The sequence below is a fragment of the Lolium perenne genome, chromosome 7, assembly GCF_019359855.2.
Source record: "Lolium perenne isolate Kyuss_39 chromosome 7, Kyuss_2.0, whole genome shotgun sequence".
In the NCBI taxonomy this organism is placed as follows: Eukaryota; Viridiplantae; Streptophyta; class Magnoliopsida; order Poales; family Poaceae; genus Lolium; species Lolium perenne.
Genome location: NC_067250.2, coordinates 188,273,200 through 188,290,728, shown reverse-complemented (window position 1 = coordinate 188,290,728; position 17,529 = coordinate 188,273,200). Strand labels below are relative to the sequence as shown.

The 17,529-nt window shown below is 46.8% G+C and overlaps 2 protein-coding genes across 2 annotated transcripts; both read right to left on the bottom strand.

Annotated features, from left to right (window-relative positions):
- Window positions 1-5,479: 5,479 nt before the first annotated feature.
- Window positions 5,480-10,454, bottom strand: LOC127326206 (malonyl-CoA:anthocyanidin 5-O-glucoside-6''-O-malonyltransferase). Its single transcript, XM_051353069.2, has 2 exons — window positions 9,672-10,454; window positions 5,480-6,309 (listed from the first exon to the last, which is right to left on the bottom strand). Exons 1-2 carry the CDS (start codon window positions 10,329-10,331, stop codon window positions 5,629-5,631), a joined length of 1,341 nt encoding a protein of 446 aa, XP_051209029.1. The 5' UTR covers window positions 10,332-10,454; the 3' UTR covers window positions 5,480-5,628.
- Window positions 10,455-11,688: 1,234 nt separating this feature from the next.
- LOC139833788 (uncharacterized) lies at window positions 11,689-17,264 on the bottom strand. The gene is made up of 2 exons (XM_071824134.1): window positions 16,655-17,264; window positions 11,689-11,936 (listed from the first exon to the last, which is right to left on the bottom strand). The coding sequence occupies exons 1-2, from the start codon at window positions 17,262-17,264 to the stop codon at window positions 11,689-11,691; spliced, it is 858 nt and encodes a 285-aa protein (XP_071680235.1).
- Between the last annotated feature and the right edge of the window lie 265 nt (window positions 17,265-17,529).

Here is a 17,529-nt window from a genome sequence, read left to right as displayed (position 1 = left end):
AAAGGCTTCAGTACGAGCAACGCATGAACAACGAATAAACTTGTACTGCCTAGATCGCAAGATGCGATCTAGGCACCATGATGCTTACCCGGAAGAAACCCTCGAGACAAGGGAGTTGGCGATGCGCCTAGATTGGTTTGTTGGGAACGTGATTGTTGTTTATTTCATAAACCCTAGATACATATTTATAGTCCGTAGACTTTCTAACGTGGGAATAATCCCAACCGTGCACGAGCCAAACTCTAACTAACCGACACGTAATCTACTATATTACAGATACACGGGCAAACTAGCCCAAACTTTGCATATAAGGCCGATTCACGTATATTCTTCCATGTATATTCTTCAAGCCCATCTTGATCGCGGCCCACCTCTGACTCGGTCAAATTCTGGTGATAACACAGGCTAAGTATTGTTTAAAAGGTAACACAATGCTAGATTTAGAAGAGTTCTAAATATTGTGACGGATTCTACAAACATAGGCAAAGCATGACATTGTTTTGGCAATGACTGAGGATGTTGAGTCGAGAAGTTCTTTGAGAACTTGGTGTAGTTCCGATAGTGTCAGAACTTTGAAGCTATATTGTGTATGACAATATTAGTGACATATTTCAGACCGCGGAATTAAGGTTCCACCAGAAGATCAAACATATTTAATGCCGACTCATTTGGAAAATGAGTGATGCGTGAAGACGCAAATGAATTGCAAAATACATATGTTTCTGAGTGTGTCAGAACCGTTGACTAAAGCTCTCCCTAGGGCAAAGTATGACCAACACCAGAATGCCATGGGTGTTAGGTACATTACAATGTAATCTAGATTATTGACTCTAGTGCAAGTGGGAGACTGTTGGAGATATGCCCAAGAGGCAATAATAAAAGTGGTTATTATATATCTTTATGTTTATGATAAAAGTTTATATACCATGCTATAATTGTATTAACCGAAACATTGATACATGTGTGTTATGTAAACAACAGTGAGTCCCTAGTAAGCCTCTTAACTAGCTTGTTGATTAATAGATGATTAGTTTCATAATCATGAACATTAGATGTTATTAATAACAAGGTTATATCATTATATGAATGATGTAATGGACACACCCAATTAAGCGTAGCATAAGATCACGTCATTAAGTTATTTGCTATAAGCTTTTCGATACATAGTTATCTAGTCCTTTCGACCATGAGATCATGTAAATCACTTATACCGGAAAGGTACTTTGATTACATCAAACGCCACTGCGTAAATGTGTGGTTATAAAGGTGGGATTAAGTATCCGGAAAGTATGAGTTGAGGCATATGGATCAACAGTGGGATTTGTCCATCCCGATGACGGATAGATATACTCTGGGCCCTCTCGGTGGAATGTCGTCTAATGTCTTGCAAGCATATGAATAAGTTCATAAGAGACCACATACCACGGTACGAGTAAAGAGTACTTGTCAGGAGACGAGGTTGAACAAGGTATAGAGTGATACCGATGATCAAACCTCGGACAAGTAAAATATCGCGTGACAAAGGGAATTGGTATCATATGTGAATGGTTCATTCGATCACTAAGTCATCGTTGAATATGTGGGAGCCATTATGGATCTCCAGATCCCGCTATTGGTTATTGGTCGGAGAGAGTTCTCAACCATGTCTACATAGTTCACGAACCGTAGGGTGACACACTTAAGGTTTGATGTTGTAATAGTAGAACTTGAATATGGAATGGAGTTCGAAGTATTGTTCGAAGTCTCGGATGGGATCCCGGACATCACGAGGAGTTCCGGAATGGTCCGGAGAATAAGATTCATATATAGGAAGTCATATTCCAAGTTTGGAAATGATCCGGTGCATTTATGGAAGGTTCTAGAAGGTTCTAGAAAAGTCCGGAAGAAATCACTAAGGAAGGAGGAGTCCCGGAGGGACTCCACCTCCCCATGGCCGGCCAACCCTAGAGGGGGGAGTCCAAGGTGGACTCCACCAAGGGGGCCGGCCACCCCCCTTCATGGAAGGGTGGGAATCCCACTTGGGTGGGAGTCCCACCTTGGGTAGGTTTCCCTACTACATGGAAGGTTTTGGGTTCGGGTCTTATTCGAAGACTTGTAGTCCAACACTTGGGGTTCCACCTATATAATGAGGGGCATAGGGGAGGGGGCCGGCCACCACAAGCCACCAAGCTGGCCGCACCCCTTGAGGCCGGCCACCCCCTCTCCCAAACCCTAGCCGCCCCCTCTCTCCTCCACCTCTCCCGCACGCTTAGCGAAGCTCCGCCGGAGTTCTCCATCGCCACCGCCACCACGCCGTCGTGCTGCCGGAGTCAAGGAGGAGCTACTACTTCCGCTGCCCGCTGGAACGGGGAGAAGGACGTCGTCTTCATCAACACCGAACGTGTGACCGAGTACGGAGGTGCTGCCCGATTGTGGCACCGTGATCAAGATCTTCTACGCGCTTTTGCAAGCGGCAAGTGATCGTCTACCGCAGCAACAAGAGCCTACTCTTGTAGGCTTTGGAAATCTTCAAGGGTGAGTCTTGATCATCCCCTCGTTGCTCCCGTCTTCTAGATTGCATCTTGGCTTGGATTGCGTTCTCGCGGTAGGATTTTTTTTTGTTTTCTATGCAACGAATCCCTATAGGTTTTGCGCAATCTGGTAATGTGTTACTTCGATTCTAGTAGTTCTAGCTTGCTCGCATACACGACAGATTCACTGCAGGCCCGTTGCAGATTACTGATGAACTACATTTATTGTTCATACGAGGCAAGGTTTTTTGCATGCCCATTTTTCGATGACTACTGCCTGCTTGTTCATCCATTGCTTGCTCAAATGGATGATGTATTCATTTGCAGACCTATGATTATATGATAGGGCTATGTTAGTACAACTAGGATGATCAACATTTAGCAAATGCTGATCAGTTCTACCATAGCGGTAGTATGATGTAACTGCTAAATGTTGGATTATCTCAGTTATTCTTGTGCACTAAGTTTTTATGAGACCTACATTGGTTATACATATGTGTTTTGCTCTTTGACCGATGATTACAATTAGGCAGCACCTTAGTATGACAGGGATAATCCGCATTTTGCTTGTGTGGTGTGCAACCACAGTGGTAGTGCTTTGTACCTATAAATAGCGGACTATCTGAGTGACATGAGTTATTCTATGTTACTGTGATGCCGAATTTTCTTTTTCATATGTCATGTGTTATTTGGGTGATGATTAAACATGGACACCATGATCAACGATGGAGTAATGGAACCATGTGCATTGTACAAACACAAATGGTGTGCACTGTATTATGTTCGCTAACTCCATCTCTAAGATTTGTGTGTCAAGCGTAAGTATGACGCCTTAAATATGCTCATTACATTTCTATTTTCTTTCAATGGCAAATGATTAAATTGACTAGCACAATGTGAACTAAGGATGATCTTGCAATACCTAGAGCCGTGCAAAAATACAATTAGTATTGCATGGTTCTTGGTCTTGAATGACATCTCTTAATTGTGGATGCTACTTCATATGAGGCTCCCAACTGTGTCTTGTGTAATATGCAATAGCCAATGATTGAAACGTATCACCATATTGGTGCCACGACGATCATGTTGGATGCTACGGGGGCAGCGCAGATAGCATTCACAAAATGCTACGAACAAACTAATCTGTTGGATGCAATGGGACCTCAGATGTCATAGAAGGAAAGAAGCTGCCGAAGGAAATGCGAAGTACGGAAAGAGAGGTCATTCTCTAAGACACAAATGAAGAAAACGAGCTCACCCTTCTCCGGCAGCTGCTTCTCCTCGTTGCCAGCATCCGTCACCGCGTCGCTCCGTGATCCGGCAAGACACCGGTCATTGTGAATGGAATCAACGCTTCCCGCTTCATTCGGGAACGACACTAAGCGCCCTTGACTGCCATCACCGAAGTTGTTTTGTGAAGCTGCCGAAGGAAATGCGAAGTACGGAAAGACAGGCCATGCTCTAAGACACAGATGAAGACAACGAGCTCACCCTTCTCCGGCAGCTGCTTCTCCTCGTTGCCAGCATCCGTCACCGCGTCGCTCCGTGATCCGGCAAGACACCGGTCATTGTGAATGGAATCAACGCTTCCCGCTTCATTCGGGAACGACACTAAGCGCCCTTGATTGCCATCACCGAAGTTGTTTTGTGCTGGGCTAGAAGAAAATATGTCAAGGCGCAGAGGAATGGCGGCAACGACAACGAGGATGGATGGAGATGAACGTGCGGAGTGAGGGCAGTGGCCCCTCCTTCCTCTGCACGCTGCTTTAAATAAGGCAAGGGAAGATTACGATTTTACCCTGTTACGTTTGCCGCGCATGTAATGGCCACCTTCGGATGTGCCAGAAAACGAGGTGCGGATCACACGACGCCGACCTAGTTGGAGATCGTGCGGCCGAGATTTCCGGTGAGGCGGCCGAGTTGCCATTAACAGCCCCGCACGGTCCCGAGGCGACTCGCCGTGTAGTCATGTCACCCTGGCTGATAGAGGAATATTTCAGCGGACAAGAACTACAAGACAAAAGATTGGTCGGGACAACATTGGTCGAGACGATAGCGTTTCAGGAGGCTCCGTCGATGGCGACCGCGACTTGGTGTTTGTCCCTCGGCGACTCCATCCTAGCGATTCCCTACAGCTTGACGGTTTTTCTATTGATTTCAAGAGTACCTTGTCGACTCGCTGACGACCTTCTCTTTAGAGATTCGATACAAGCATCAATCATCAAACCCTACGACGACTCCACAACGTACTTGGAGACTACTGATGAGGATATGGTCCGGGCTTATCACCAGACGGACTCGCCAGGCGGGCGGACTGGCCTAGAGGATTTGCCTCACTCACTGGGCGACTTGGCCCTGTTGACGACTTGGAGAGGAAGTCAATACCCATCAGGCCTGCACACTTGTAATCTCCTTAGCTTAGATCCTGTAAACTCTAACCATGGGTACTCATATAAACCCCTGGTGTGGAACCTTAGAACTCTTGAATCCAATCTCCACCACCTAGCCACAGTCGCCACAACCGACTCGCGCAAATCTCTCAAAAGAAATACAATAAAGCAGTAAGTCGGGCTTTTACTCTTCAGAGGAGCTGAACCTAGGTAAACCCACATTGGCGGATCCACGGCAAGCTATAGGGTTGCACAGGACACCCCCTGATAAATATTTTCTTTGCAAAATTGCAGCTTTTCACCACATATGCACCCCCTAAAAATATTATGTACCCTGGTTCCAAAAGTTGTAGCTCCGCCACTCTAAACCCGTGTCCTTGCACGAACTAAATCCGCGGATGGCTTCGCCCTCCTTGCTCCACTCCAACGAAGTGATGCACCCTCTAGCACCGGCGGCTATCCCCACGACAACAAGTGTCGAAGCATCCGGAGAATTTTTCTTAGTTGCATTCTGCAACTGAAAATAAAATATCAGTTGCAACCCTACTTGTAACAAAAAAAGAAGCTCTGTTCCAACTCAACTTGCAACTAATGCATGAATCACAATGCAATCGAACGGTGTATAATACGAACTTAGTTCTCACCTAGCTGAGAACTAGCAAAACCGTAAATTTTATTTAATACTATATGATAACTCCAGGGTCCATAGCCCACTGCGCGCGTACACATTAATCAACTAAGGAATTCAGAAAGTGCGAGTTGAACGCATCCATGCGATCCGGTTCCATGCACACGGACGCCTGCACGGCGCCGCCGCCCTCCTTGGCGGCGACGAGCACCAGCTGGCCGCCGTTGTTCATGGTGACTAGCTCCGTCCTGGTCGGCGTGCCCCACCCAAAGTTGGCCGCCTCGTACGCAGGGAACCGCGCCGATCCTGAGACATTAACAAACCGGTCTAGTGGCAGCCAGGACAGATCGTCCATCCAGTCCCACGAGGCGAGCGGGTCCTCCGCCGCCCGCCGGACCTCCCTCTGCACTGCCGCCGCCGCCGCGGCGACCCCGCCTTCCGCGAGGAGGTCCCGCGCCGTGGCCTTGGCGAGGCATCCGCTGATGCACGTCCCGAAGTAGTTATCGCCCACCGGCGGGTCGATGCCGCGCCGTCCGCGGCAGTCGCAGAAGAAGAAGAGGTAAACGTCGTCATCGGCGGAGATGGCGTCCGGGTGCTTGGACCGGACGAAGGACACCCAGGTGAGCGCCGCGATGGCCACGAAGCTGGACGGCGCGGCCTGCGCTGACGGAGGCGAGGTTGTGAGGTTGGAGATGCGTTGCTTCAGGCGGTGGATGTGCTGCGCGGTGACGATGAACGTCCGACGGGGAAGGTTAGGGCCGGGGGGAAACATCTTGGGAGCCTGCAAGGCGAGGAGTGGCAAGAATGTTAAGCTCCTAATCTTAATGGCCATCTCGATTAATATAAATTGCAAACTTTCAGCTAATTTGAGAGGGAAACTATGCCCTCGCGTAAAAATTGCGAGTGAATAGTGTAAGGAGATTTCTGAATGCTCTTCCTCTCGATAAAATAAACTAATTTGGGAGACTGCTTGCAAAATACTACACTAGTACTCTAGTAGACAGGTTGAAATGCTGATGAGATAAAGCACAAACAAATGCAACAAAGATTGGCAACAAGTTTATAACAACCTTAAGTTATTGTCGAACTCATTTTTTTCGCAGAGCATATATTGTCATATTTACTCTTTTAATTAGCACTCCATGCTGCGAAAAAAAATAGTCGAGACAGAGGGAGTATCAGTGTTTGATATTTTACAAATAACATACGAATACCACTTATTTGAAATTATCTGATTAACTGAGAGTATCTCTCGTTATATGTTTTTTCTTCAAATATATCTGAGCCCCATTTTGCAATTCTTAACAGCACCAAATTTCTGACGGCCATGTGAACAACTGCCCGATGAAGCCGTGAAGCCATGTATTACTAGGCACACAGATGTTTCGCTAATTCTCAGTTAACTAAAAATTAATTTAGTTCTGAGACAATACTTAGACCATAGAACTCCTAGATAATTGTACTGCAATTCAAGCTAGATGGGTCATAAACTCATAATATAGGTTACAACTGAAATTCTTCTAGTTGCATACAAGGTTGGAACTGAGAAAAAAAATGGTCGAATCGTTGGATTGTTTCGTGATTCGCAGTAACCATGAGTTGCAACGTATAAAAATAGATTTTTGTTATACTTCATGATAGTCATAAGTTGTAATATGGGTTGCAACTAAAATTGTTTAGTTACATATAAGGTTGCAACTGAGCGAAAAAAAATGGTCGAACCATTGTATTGCTTCGTGATTCATGCTAGCCATGAGTTTCAACTGACAAAACTGTGGTTGCCTTGTACTTCGTAATAATTATAAGTTGTAATATGGTGCAACTAAAATTCGAGAATTAGTCACACCCGTGTAAAAAAAATCATTCGAGACTATGACGGCCAATTCATATGGGAGATTTTTGATATTTTGAAAAAAATGTAAATCATCTGATATTTCCTTCTGTTCAATTAAGGGCATGTACAATCGAGTCCTTCCATTAGCCTAGCCCCTTTCCTTAGCTAAGAGATCATTTCTTAGGAAATAGGAGAAGTCTATTTTATGGGTTGTTTAAACAGTAGGCTCAAAGAGTCCAACTTTGAATTAACAAAGTCATCAACTGGCCAGGAATACAACACAAGCCCAACACACACCGATGCCGCTGGGGTTACCAGCTTACAATACAAGCACAAAACCGAGCGTAAACGGCACCCAAAAATAACAACAAAATGACTACCACCAACAAAGATAAACTTGAAATCTTGAGGTCTTTGTCTCGAGCAAATGAAGAGCGGAGGGTGTCGCTGGCAGACCATCACCGGAATCCCCACCAGCCGACTACACACGAGCATCCGCCGGGCGCAAGTGACCATGGAACGAGAAGCGAGAGGGCACCGAGGTTTCAAAAGCAACGCCTCCAAAAAGGGGAGCGACACCAAGGTGACGTTGTTGCTCGACCCAACAAGGGCCAAGGTTTTCACCCAGAGACATCCGACCATGAAGGGGCAGCGTCAGGGCTCAACGAAGACACCTCCAAGGAGGAGAATGACGCCCAAGAGCGTCACCGTCATCGGCTTCGGACAAACTGGCCATGGCTTTCGCCCGAGCCATCGACAACTACCTAGCAACAACCACTCCACAAGTGGGGACGACATCGACATTCAGGAGCACTCACCGTGATACAACCACGACACATGAGGAGCCCTGAGAGATTAGCAAGCCGGGACCTTTTCCTCGCAGAACCAGAGGTGGTCGAGCGGGGCCATGAAGAGGTTGGAACAACGATGTCGCTCGGGTGGCACCAGTGAGAATAGTCATGGGAGAAAAGGGGGGACCGTGGGAGCCCCAGCTCTAGTCCCGGCGGCGGCGAGTCACCCCAGACAGCGTCGACACAAACCCTTCTTCCCAATCCACCCATACCGACACAAATCGAAGACAACCACGCTGCCAAACCTCGTTGGAACCCACCAGAGCACCATCACCGGTCCCATCCAGCCAGACCAACCTCCCATCAGTGCCATGACGTACCTGCAGGCCTAGGTGGCCTCTTCAGCCGCAGGCGAGCCCCACCGGCCAGATCCGAGGACAGAGGTCGAGGACCAGCCTCTAGATCCGCTATCGAGGAGACTCGAGCTGCCGCCGGCGCCCACTGTTAGTCCGGCCAGCCACCGCCCCCTGGGCGCACACATGTAACACTGGCAAGGAAGTTCCTTTCCGCCACAACCTCCCGGGTCGCCGGAGCCACGGGTGTCTCCTCACCGCCGCCCCAACTTGGGACAGGCCGCCCCTGGCTCAGCTCGTCGGACACCGCCACGCTAGACCCCGCCGACCGCCACCGATCTGCACTGCCTCCAAAGGAGGACGCCGTCCCGCGCCGGTCCTCCTCACGTCAGGTAGTGGAAGGCCCGCCGCCACCGGCACCGCGCGGGCTTTGCCCGGCGGCGGCCGAGGCTGGGGAAGGGGAGAGGAGGTGGGGGGCTGAGATCTAGGGTTCTGCCCCCAGGTCGGGCGAGCGACAAAGGAGCGGGTTTCAGCAAAATTGCAACTTCTCAATTTTTATGCATCCCTTAGCAAATCAATTTCATACAATGCATTATGTCTTATTGCAGTCATAGCAATTGATGATAAATAATTACTAAAAAATAATTACTTATCATTAATTACTAGGGATGACAATAAGACATAATGCATTATACTATGACTTATCTCTATGGTATTCTTTAGAAAGGCTAAAAAAAGACATGCATTATTTACCATTATTCAATTGAGGCCAAGAGCTCCTAAAATACCGGGGCCAAGTTTAGACTTGAAATAAATCATAGTCTATAGGAGTATACCGAAAGGAAGGATCCATATCAGAAAGTCAGCAGGTAGGTGGGGTTTATCAATTAATCTTTTTGGGTGTTTCGTCCCATGAATAGAACGTTCAACGTTTTGCGATAGCCGGTACCATGATTGTGACATGGCATGTCCATTTGCGGAAAAGAAAACAAACGACCGGGAAAAGTGATGGATGATCTGGGCAGTACATTTCCTAGGCGGCCAAGGGTGTGGTGCTGGTGCCACACGTGACCTCTGCAGCCCTGACAGCCGCCGGCTAGCTAGCTTGCTATCCGGTGGCCGACGGCGAACGAACTGGTGGGGTGCGGGAGCTAGGAAAACATACCAGTGGCAGATCGGGCGCGTACTTCCGCAGCGTGCTCCTCGCGAGCTCCTCGCCGCCGGGGAGCGCGACGGCCGCACGGTCGAACGTCGGCGCCCCGACAGAGTCGTCCCCGCGGCAGGCCGACGCCCACGCCTCCAGGAACCTCCACACCGACCGGCCGTCGACCACGGCGTGGTGCATCGCGACGCCGATCGCCACCCCGCCCTCCAGCCGCGTCACCTGCACGGCCAGCACCTCCGCGGGGAGCGCCTCGACCGCGAGCTCCGGGACGAGCGCCTTGAACGCGTCCACGTCGTGGTCCGTGTCCCCGGCAAGCTTCCTCGCGTCGGCGCCCTCCATCTCCGCGACGACGAACCTCACGCCGCCTCCCTCGGAGTCGGCCGCGGAGCAGTCGATGGCCGCGTCGCCGGTGGACGGCATGAAGACGATCCTCCCGGCGAGCGGGGGGAACCTCGCGAGCGTGGCCGCGAGGGACGCGCGGAGGGAGCTGACGAGGGACTCGAAGGGCGGGAGCTGGCCGCCGGCGCTGTCGTCGAAGAGGAGCACGCGCTGGATGAGCGGGATCGTGAGCCACTGCGCGTCCAGCGCGGACAGCCTGAGTACCAGGTCCTCGGGCGGCGGGGTGACGCGGCCGACCTCGACGATCTTGGCCGTCGGCATGGCTCGGGACGGACGAGCTTGGTGATGGTGGTTGCGCGCCGAACTACCGGTACCTTGGGCTCTGGAGGCGGTGGCGGAGGGGAAAAGAAAACGCAACGATGACTGCCCTGACTGCGGTGGAGGACAGCGGGGACGCACCGACCCAGCGATTCAACGTAAGAGCATCTCCACTATTAGTAATCCGGGGGCCGGGACACTCTTAGAGCATCTCCAGTCGCGTCCCCCAAAGGGATTTGGAGCGCGCCGGACAGATAATGCGTTTCAGCCGCATTTTTGTCCGGCGCGGCCTGATACGGTGTCCGGCACCTCGAGCCCGTCTCCGTCCCACAGGGGACGCTCCGGGGACGCCGGACACAACGAAAAGCGAGGCGGGCTCCCACATGTCGGCGACTATTTGCATAAACCGTTGGTTCGCGTCTCTTTTCTGCATAAGCCTCCCAAAGAGCAATGGGATGTTGGGGCAAAAATTCGCTTCCAGCCAATTTCTCAATTTCGTTTTGGTGCCGGCATGACATAATTAGTAATCCGGTGTTTCTAGATCGAACTCAACCAATGTGAGGTTAATGGTGCCTGAAAAATGACGCAGCTAGCCTTAGCAGTTGGACTGCCTCGTCTCTCGAGGTGGTCAGGCGACACGTCCTGTCATAGCCACACGGGGTGAAAATACGCGTCATCGTGTTTCCGCCTTTTTCTTCCCACCCTTTCCACCGCACCTCGTCTCCGTCTTCTCATCCTTTCTCACTATATTTAGGCGCGACCACCATTGCCATTACATGTCTAAACTCAGAGCTACAATCTCCTCTCACATGGCTTCTACCGATCTCGCCATAACCTACGCGCAGGCACTATGCGCCTCCAACTAACCCTGCCCGCCGGGCTACCGATGCCCCTCCCGACTGGAGGCTGAGCGCCGAAGGTGCGCCAGTCCATCTCGACCCCCAAGGTGTGGCTCGTCGCGTAGCCATCACCCACCACTACTACGCCGAGCTCACCCACGAGCAGTGGATGGATCACCATTGGGACCCTGACACCAACGAGACTTGGAATGCCTTCTTTGCCAATCGGCGGGAGACTGAGCTCGCTAGCTATGAGGGGAATGGACCGCCTCCTATGAACAACAACGAGGTTGGCTGCCAGCTATTGTGGGGTGGCCGGACTCTCGAGAGTTTGATGTACCACATAATGGTGGGTGATTACCCACACTTGCGATACCCTAACTTCCTTCCGAAGAAGGGAGGCAGCGGGTGCGGCAGCGTCTCTATCCGAGAACCCTCACCCCCGCGCGGTCATCTTTGTCCCGTGCAGCCGAAGCCAGAGTGGCAGGTGCCTCCCGAATACGCTATGGCCGCGCACCAGTTCAGACACGCCGACGTCTAGGAGGAGTATCCGGGCCAGCATGCCACATATACGCGCCTCCCTGGAACCCAAGTTGCTGCCGCCGGCGGACTACGCCCGGTCCTGGTAGGAGAAGGAGGTGCATGCCTACCCTGCACGCCGTGGTGACGATTGCCAAGGTTGCAACCATTGCAGCCACCAGACCCAGCAGCGTGCGCCACCACAGTCGTAGTATGGGGACCACACAGTCGTAGAGGTTAGATATGTGCCCTAGAGGCAAATAATAAAGAGTGTTCATTATCATATCTCATTAGTTTATAATAAGTTTATGTCATGCTATAACAGTATCAATCGGAAACATTGGTACACGTTTGGTATGTAAGCAAACCAGAGTCTCTAGTGAGCCTATGTGTGAAGCAACAGATTAACACTAATCTCACCTATTTACCTTTATCAATCGTCGGGGTCTTGGATACCTGACAAGTCCTAGATTGAGGTAGGAGATAGAGATACAATCATACAAATCTTAAATGAATATTAAGCAGAACACCCAAGTAAAGTTTGATACACATGATGCGACGATGCTAGGCCTCAGCCCTCAGCCCGTGAGGACTACTCACATATGACAAGATCAAGAATCATAAACATTTTATAGAAATTCTTAAGATCAATATAAAATAGTCTAATATGCCACCAATTGTGATGAGATCAGGAGTACAAGTAGAATCTATATGGCTATGAAGATCCGGGAATGGAGATGGTGATGCAGATGGTGGTGGAGTAGCCATTCCCTCTCCTCAGATGTGATTTGGTGAAATGGATCTCATGTGGCTTCTTTTTGTCGTCTCTCTTTTGTTTGCGGCTGCAGTGATGCCCATTATATATAGGCCCCTTCAAGAAAGTTGTCCTGTTTGACGAGAGGAAGGCGGTGGCATATGGTACGGCCGGGCTGCCGCCGTACCAATGCTCGCCAAACTCTCTGATGCTTCTTTATGTGGCCTCTTTGACTTGGGAAAATAGACCACTTGCAAATCTTCATTAATTGCTCTTGTTTTTGTCCAGAAAATGTCCACATCTACACATGATAGGGCAAAGGTGGCACATCTTTTGATGAGACGAGGATAGATCGATTTGTTGGTGGAGTTCGTGCTTGACGATCCGACTACACGTGCAAAACTTGTGCGGCAGTGCAATTGCTACGACAATCTCCGGGAGTTACTGATCTTGCGGATGCACGATCAGCCTGACGAAAAGGTATTAATTACTACCTGAAATCGAGAACAAGTAAGAGCTAATAATGCAATCAGAATATTACGGATAAAGATGAAAGCTTTATTGAAAAGGTGTGATTCCGAATAGTCGGTTTTGTTCTGGGTGTTGGCCTCAAAAGAAGTACACAAGAGTTGCATCAATGGCTAACTTTTAGTCTAAAAAAAATCCGAGTCTAAAAGTGACGGCTATGGGAGTATATAAAGGAGGACAAGGTGGGGTTTCGGCCAACCATAGGTATGGTGGACGAGACAAACCCTAGAAAGCCTTTCCCCCTCCAATACGGACTCTAAACGGTGTCTGACTTAATTCCTGCGAAAATAACATGGGCCTGGCCCAAAACTAAAGGTGACGCAGCACCATATTATGTTATGGACGAAATTATGAATTATAATCTTCTGTATTTCGTCCAAGTCTCGAATCATCATTATGGTGGCTTCAAAGTTCTGAAATCTCCACTTGTGGCGTCCTCTTCAATCCTCACATGCTTGCTGCCATCTCCATGTACGATCATGCTCCAATGCTTGTCCCTCTCGTCCATGCTAGGTCCATCATTCGTAAGAGTAACAAACACATATGATTTATGCAGCATCATATTCTCATGTATGTGAGGAATAGTTCCAAGTAACGAAAGTACCTAATAGTTAAGTTGTTTAGCACGAGCTCGAGTGATCGGTCCTTGTATTTGTTTGGCTGTAGGTACAGTGGTTGTATCAATAGATGGGATGTCCTCATCATGCTCCTCTTCTTGAACTGAAGTTGTCCTCGACGCAATCTCGTCTTCCTCACCAAAGTAAGGCTTCAAATCTGCAATGTTAAATGTAGGTCTAACCGTACCAAAATTTGCAGGTAGCTCAAGTTTATATGCATTATCATTGATTTTCTCTAACACCTTAAAAGGACCAGCAGAGCGTGGCATTAACTTAGACTTGCGCAAATCAAGAAAACGATCTTTGCGGAAATGAAACCAAACAAGATCACCTACATCAAAAACAACATGTTTTTTTCCTCTATCTCCAACAATTTTATACTTATCATTCATGCGTTCTATGTTATCTTTAGTAGTCTCATGCAATTGTAATATCATTTCAGCACGTTGTGCAACACCTAAATTATTTTACACCGAAGATGGTAATGGCAATAAATTAATAGGTGCACGAGGAATAAAACCATACAAAATCTCAAAAGGGCACATCTTAGTGGTAGAATGCAACGAACGATTGTAAGAAAATTCAATATGAGGTAAACATTCTTCCCACAGTTTTAAGTTCTTCTTTAAAATAGCCTGCAACATAGTAGATAATGTTATATTTACTAGTTCAGTTTGTCCATCTGTTTGGGGATGGCATGTAGTACTAAACATCAATTTAGTCCCCAACTTAGCCCATAAACATCTCCAAAAGTGGCTAAAAAACTTAGTATCACGGTCAGAAACAATAGTATTTGACACACCATGTAAACGAACAATTTCACGGAAGAACAAATCATTAACATGCGTAGCATCATCAGTCTTGTGACAAGGAATAAAATGTGCCATCTTAGAAAACCGATCCACAACAACAAAAATAATATCCCTTCCCTTCTGTGTACGAGGCAATCCTAAAACGAAATCCATAGAAATATCCTCCCAAGGTACACTAGGAACATGAAGAGACATATATAAACCATGTGGATTAATTCGAAACTTAGCTTTTTGACATGTAGTGTAGCGTGCCACAAATCTATTAATATCTTGACGCATACTGGCCAAAAGAAATGTGCAACAAGTACATCCTCCATCTTCTTCACACCAAAATGACCCATCAATCTTCCTCTATGCGCCTCTTGCAACAACAAAAGACGAACGAAACTATTCGAGATGCATAGCTTGTTAGCACGGAACACAAATCCATCATTGAAGACGAATTTATTCGATGTTGTATCATCTCTACAATTCAGCAACCACATCTTAAAATTAGCATCAAGCAAGTATTGTTCCTTTATATTTTCTAATCCAAAAAATTTGAAGCCAAGTTGAGATAGCATATTATAACGGCACGACAAAGCATCATCAATAATATTATCTTTACCCTTTTTGTGTTTTATAACATAGGGAAAATATTCAATTAATTCAACCCACTTTGCATGGCGGTGATTTAACTTAGCTTGACTACGAATACGCTTCAAAGATTCATGATCAGAATGTATAACAAATTTCTTTAGGCCACAAATAGTGCTGCCAAGTTTCTAATCTCCGAACCAACGCATATAATTCTTTATCATAAGTAGAATAGTTCAGACTAGGCCCACTCAATTTTTTAGTAAAATATGCAACATATTTGCCATCTTGTAATAACATACCTCCCACACCAATTCCACTAGCGTCACATTCAAGCTCAAAAGTCTTATTAAAATCAAGAAGTTGGAGCAAACGAGCACGTGTTAACTTATCTTTCAATATCACGAAGGTTTCTTGTTGTGTATCGCTCCACACAAAGGGCCCATCCTTCTTTTTAAGCTCATTCTGCGACACAGCAATGGATCCAAAATATTTCACAAAGCGCCTATAAAAACCAGATAGGCCAAGAAAAATCCTCACTTGTGTGAGGCGGCCAATTCTCAATTGCTTCAATCTTGGCAGGATCAACTTCAATACGCTGCGCAATAACAACATAGCCAAGAAACGCAACTCGATTGGTGCAAAAGGTGCACTTCTTAAGATTACCATACAGACATGCATCACGTAAAGCATTAAAAACATCACGTAAATGATCTAAATGATTCTCCAAAGATTTGCTATGTATGAGAATATCATCAAAGTATACCACCACAAATCGTCCAATAAAAGCACGTAAAACTTCGTTCATCAGTCTCATGAAAGTACTAGGAGCATTAGTCAAACCAAAAGATATTACTAACCACTCATATAAGTTGAACTTAGTTTTCAACGTTGTTTCCATTCATCTCCTAATTGCATACGAATCTGGTGGTAACCACTACGCAAATCAACTTTAGATAACATAAAAGAATCACTCAACTCTTCAAGCATATCATCCAAACGCGGTATAGGGTAACGATATCGAATGGTAATGTTATTAATAGCTCTACAATCAGTACACATGCGGGAAGAACCATCTTTATTAGGTACCAAAATAATAGGAATAACACATGGGCTAAGCGACTCACGGATGTAACCTTTATCTTGGAGAACCTAAATTTGTCGTTGAATCTCTTTGGTCTCTTCAGGATTGGTGCGATATGGCGCACATTTGGGCAGCAAAGCTCATGTAATCAAGTTAATTTGGTGTTCTATCCCACGAATAGGTGGTAATCTAGATGGAACATTTTGAGGGAACACGTCCATGAATTTTTGTAAAAGGTTAGCAACCGCAGTTGGCAAAGAAGGAGGCATATATATCCTCAAATAAAAACATAAGTTCTTTGCAAATAATTGCATAACATTGAGTAATGGTGCACATGAAGTTCAGCAATATCATATTTGCTAGCAATCAAACAAGAATTCTTCAAACGAATTTCAGTAGCATGATTAGAATAAGATTTATAAGTATTCTTATGTGGTACAAAATCTGCAACAACAATCTGATTTTCACTCTTATCTTTCTCCTTGTTTTTTAATCCACTAGCTCTAGCAAGATCATCTTTTAAAATTTCTTCAGGAGTCATAGGTTTGAGACCAATTTTCTTTCCATCATGCATAAGAGAATAATGATTAGTTTTACCATTATGAATAGATTCTCTATCAAATTTCCAAGGTCTAACAAGTAACAAAGAACAAGCTTGCATAGGTACAACGTCACAATCAACAAAATCAGAATATGTACCAATAGTAAAATGCACACGTGTAGTTTTTGTTACCTTGAGCTTACGAGAACTCTCAAACCATTGAATATAATATGGATGTGGATGTTGTCTTGTAGGTAGAGCAAGCTTCTCCACCATATCAACGCTAGCCAAAATATTATAACTCCCTCCATCAATGATGATCTGTATAGCTCGATCTTTCACAACGCCTCTTGTTTGAAACAGATTGTGGAGTTGATCATACTCATCTTTTCTCAATTGCACACTCAACACACGTTGTGCAACTAAGATCTTGTACTGATCAGCAGTTTCAGCTCCCATTACCTTCATCTCTCTTTCAGAATCAGAATTGGCTCCATCACGTGCAACAATAAGGGCCAATATATCCTCATCAAAGTCACTTGCAGAATCATATTCTCCATCTTCACGCACCAACATCACACATTTGGTTATGTATTCTCTTTTGATGTGACCAAATCCCAAACATTTCCGACATTGAACATCACGCGTCTTCCCCGTGGAGGCCATCAAAGATGAACTCCGAGAAGGACCAACAGATGGTGGTGGAGTAGCAGCAAGTGGCACTCGTGATGCAGGCGCGGTGTACTTGGAGGTAGTAGGCGATGGTGTAGCCCCACGAGTGGGCGGGTCCGATTGTCGCAAAGACCATGATGATGTACGACATACAGAAATATTTGCTCTTCGCCATGGTGGTTGACGATCATGCACTTCACATTTAGCTTTGCAAGCAAGATGAAATAAACGAGTGATGGTGTTGTACTCTTTATAATCC

Excerpts from the sequence above, each read along its gene's own strand:
- LOC127326206 (XM_051353069.2), bottom strand. The coding sequence starts at position 10,331 with ATGCCGACGGCCAAGATCGTCGAGGTCGGCCGCGTCACCCCGCCGCCC. Across the intron at positions 6,310-9,671 it reads ACGCGCCCGATCTGCCACTG|GCTCCCAAGATGTTTCCCCC; the intron begins GTATGTTTTCCT and ends CTCGCCTTGCAG.
- LOC139833788 (XM_071824134.1), bottom strand. The coding sequence starts at position 17,264 with ATGGCCTCCACGGGGAAGACGCGTGATGTTCAATGTCGGAAATGTTTG. Across the intron at positions 11,937-16,654 it reads TAGAGAATCTATTCATAATG|GGCACATATCTAACCTCTAC; the intron begins GTAAAACTAATC and ends ATTTGCCTCTAG.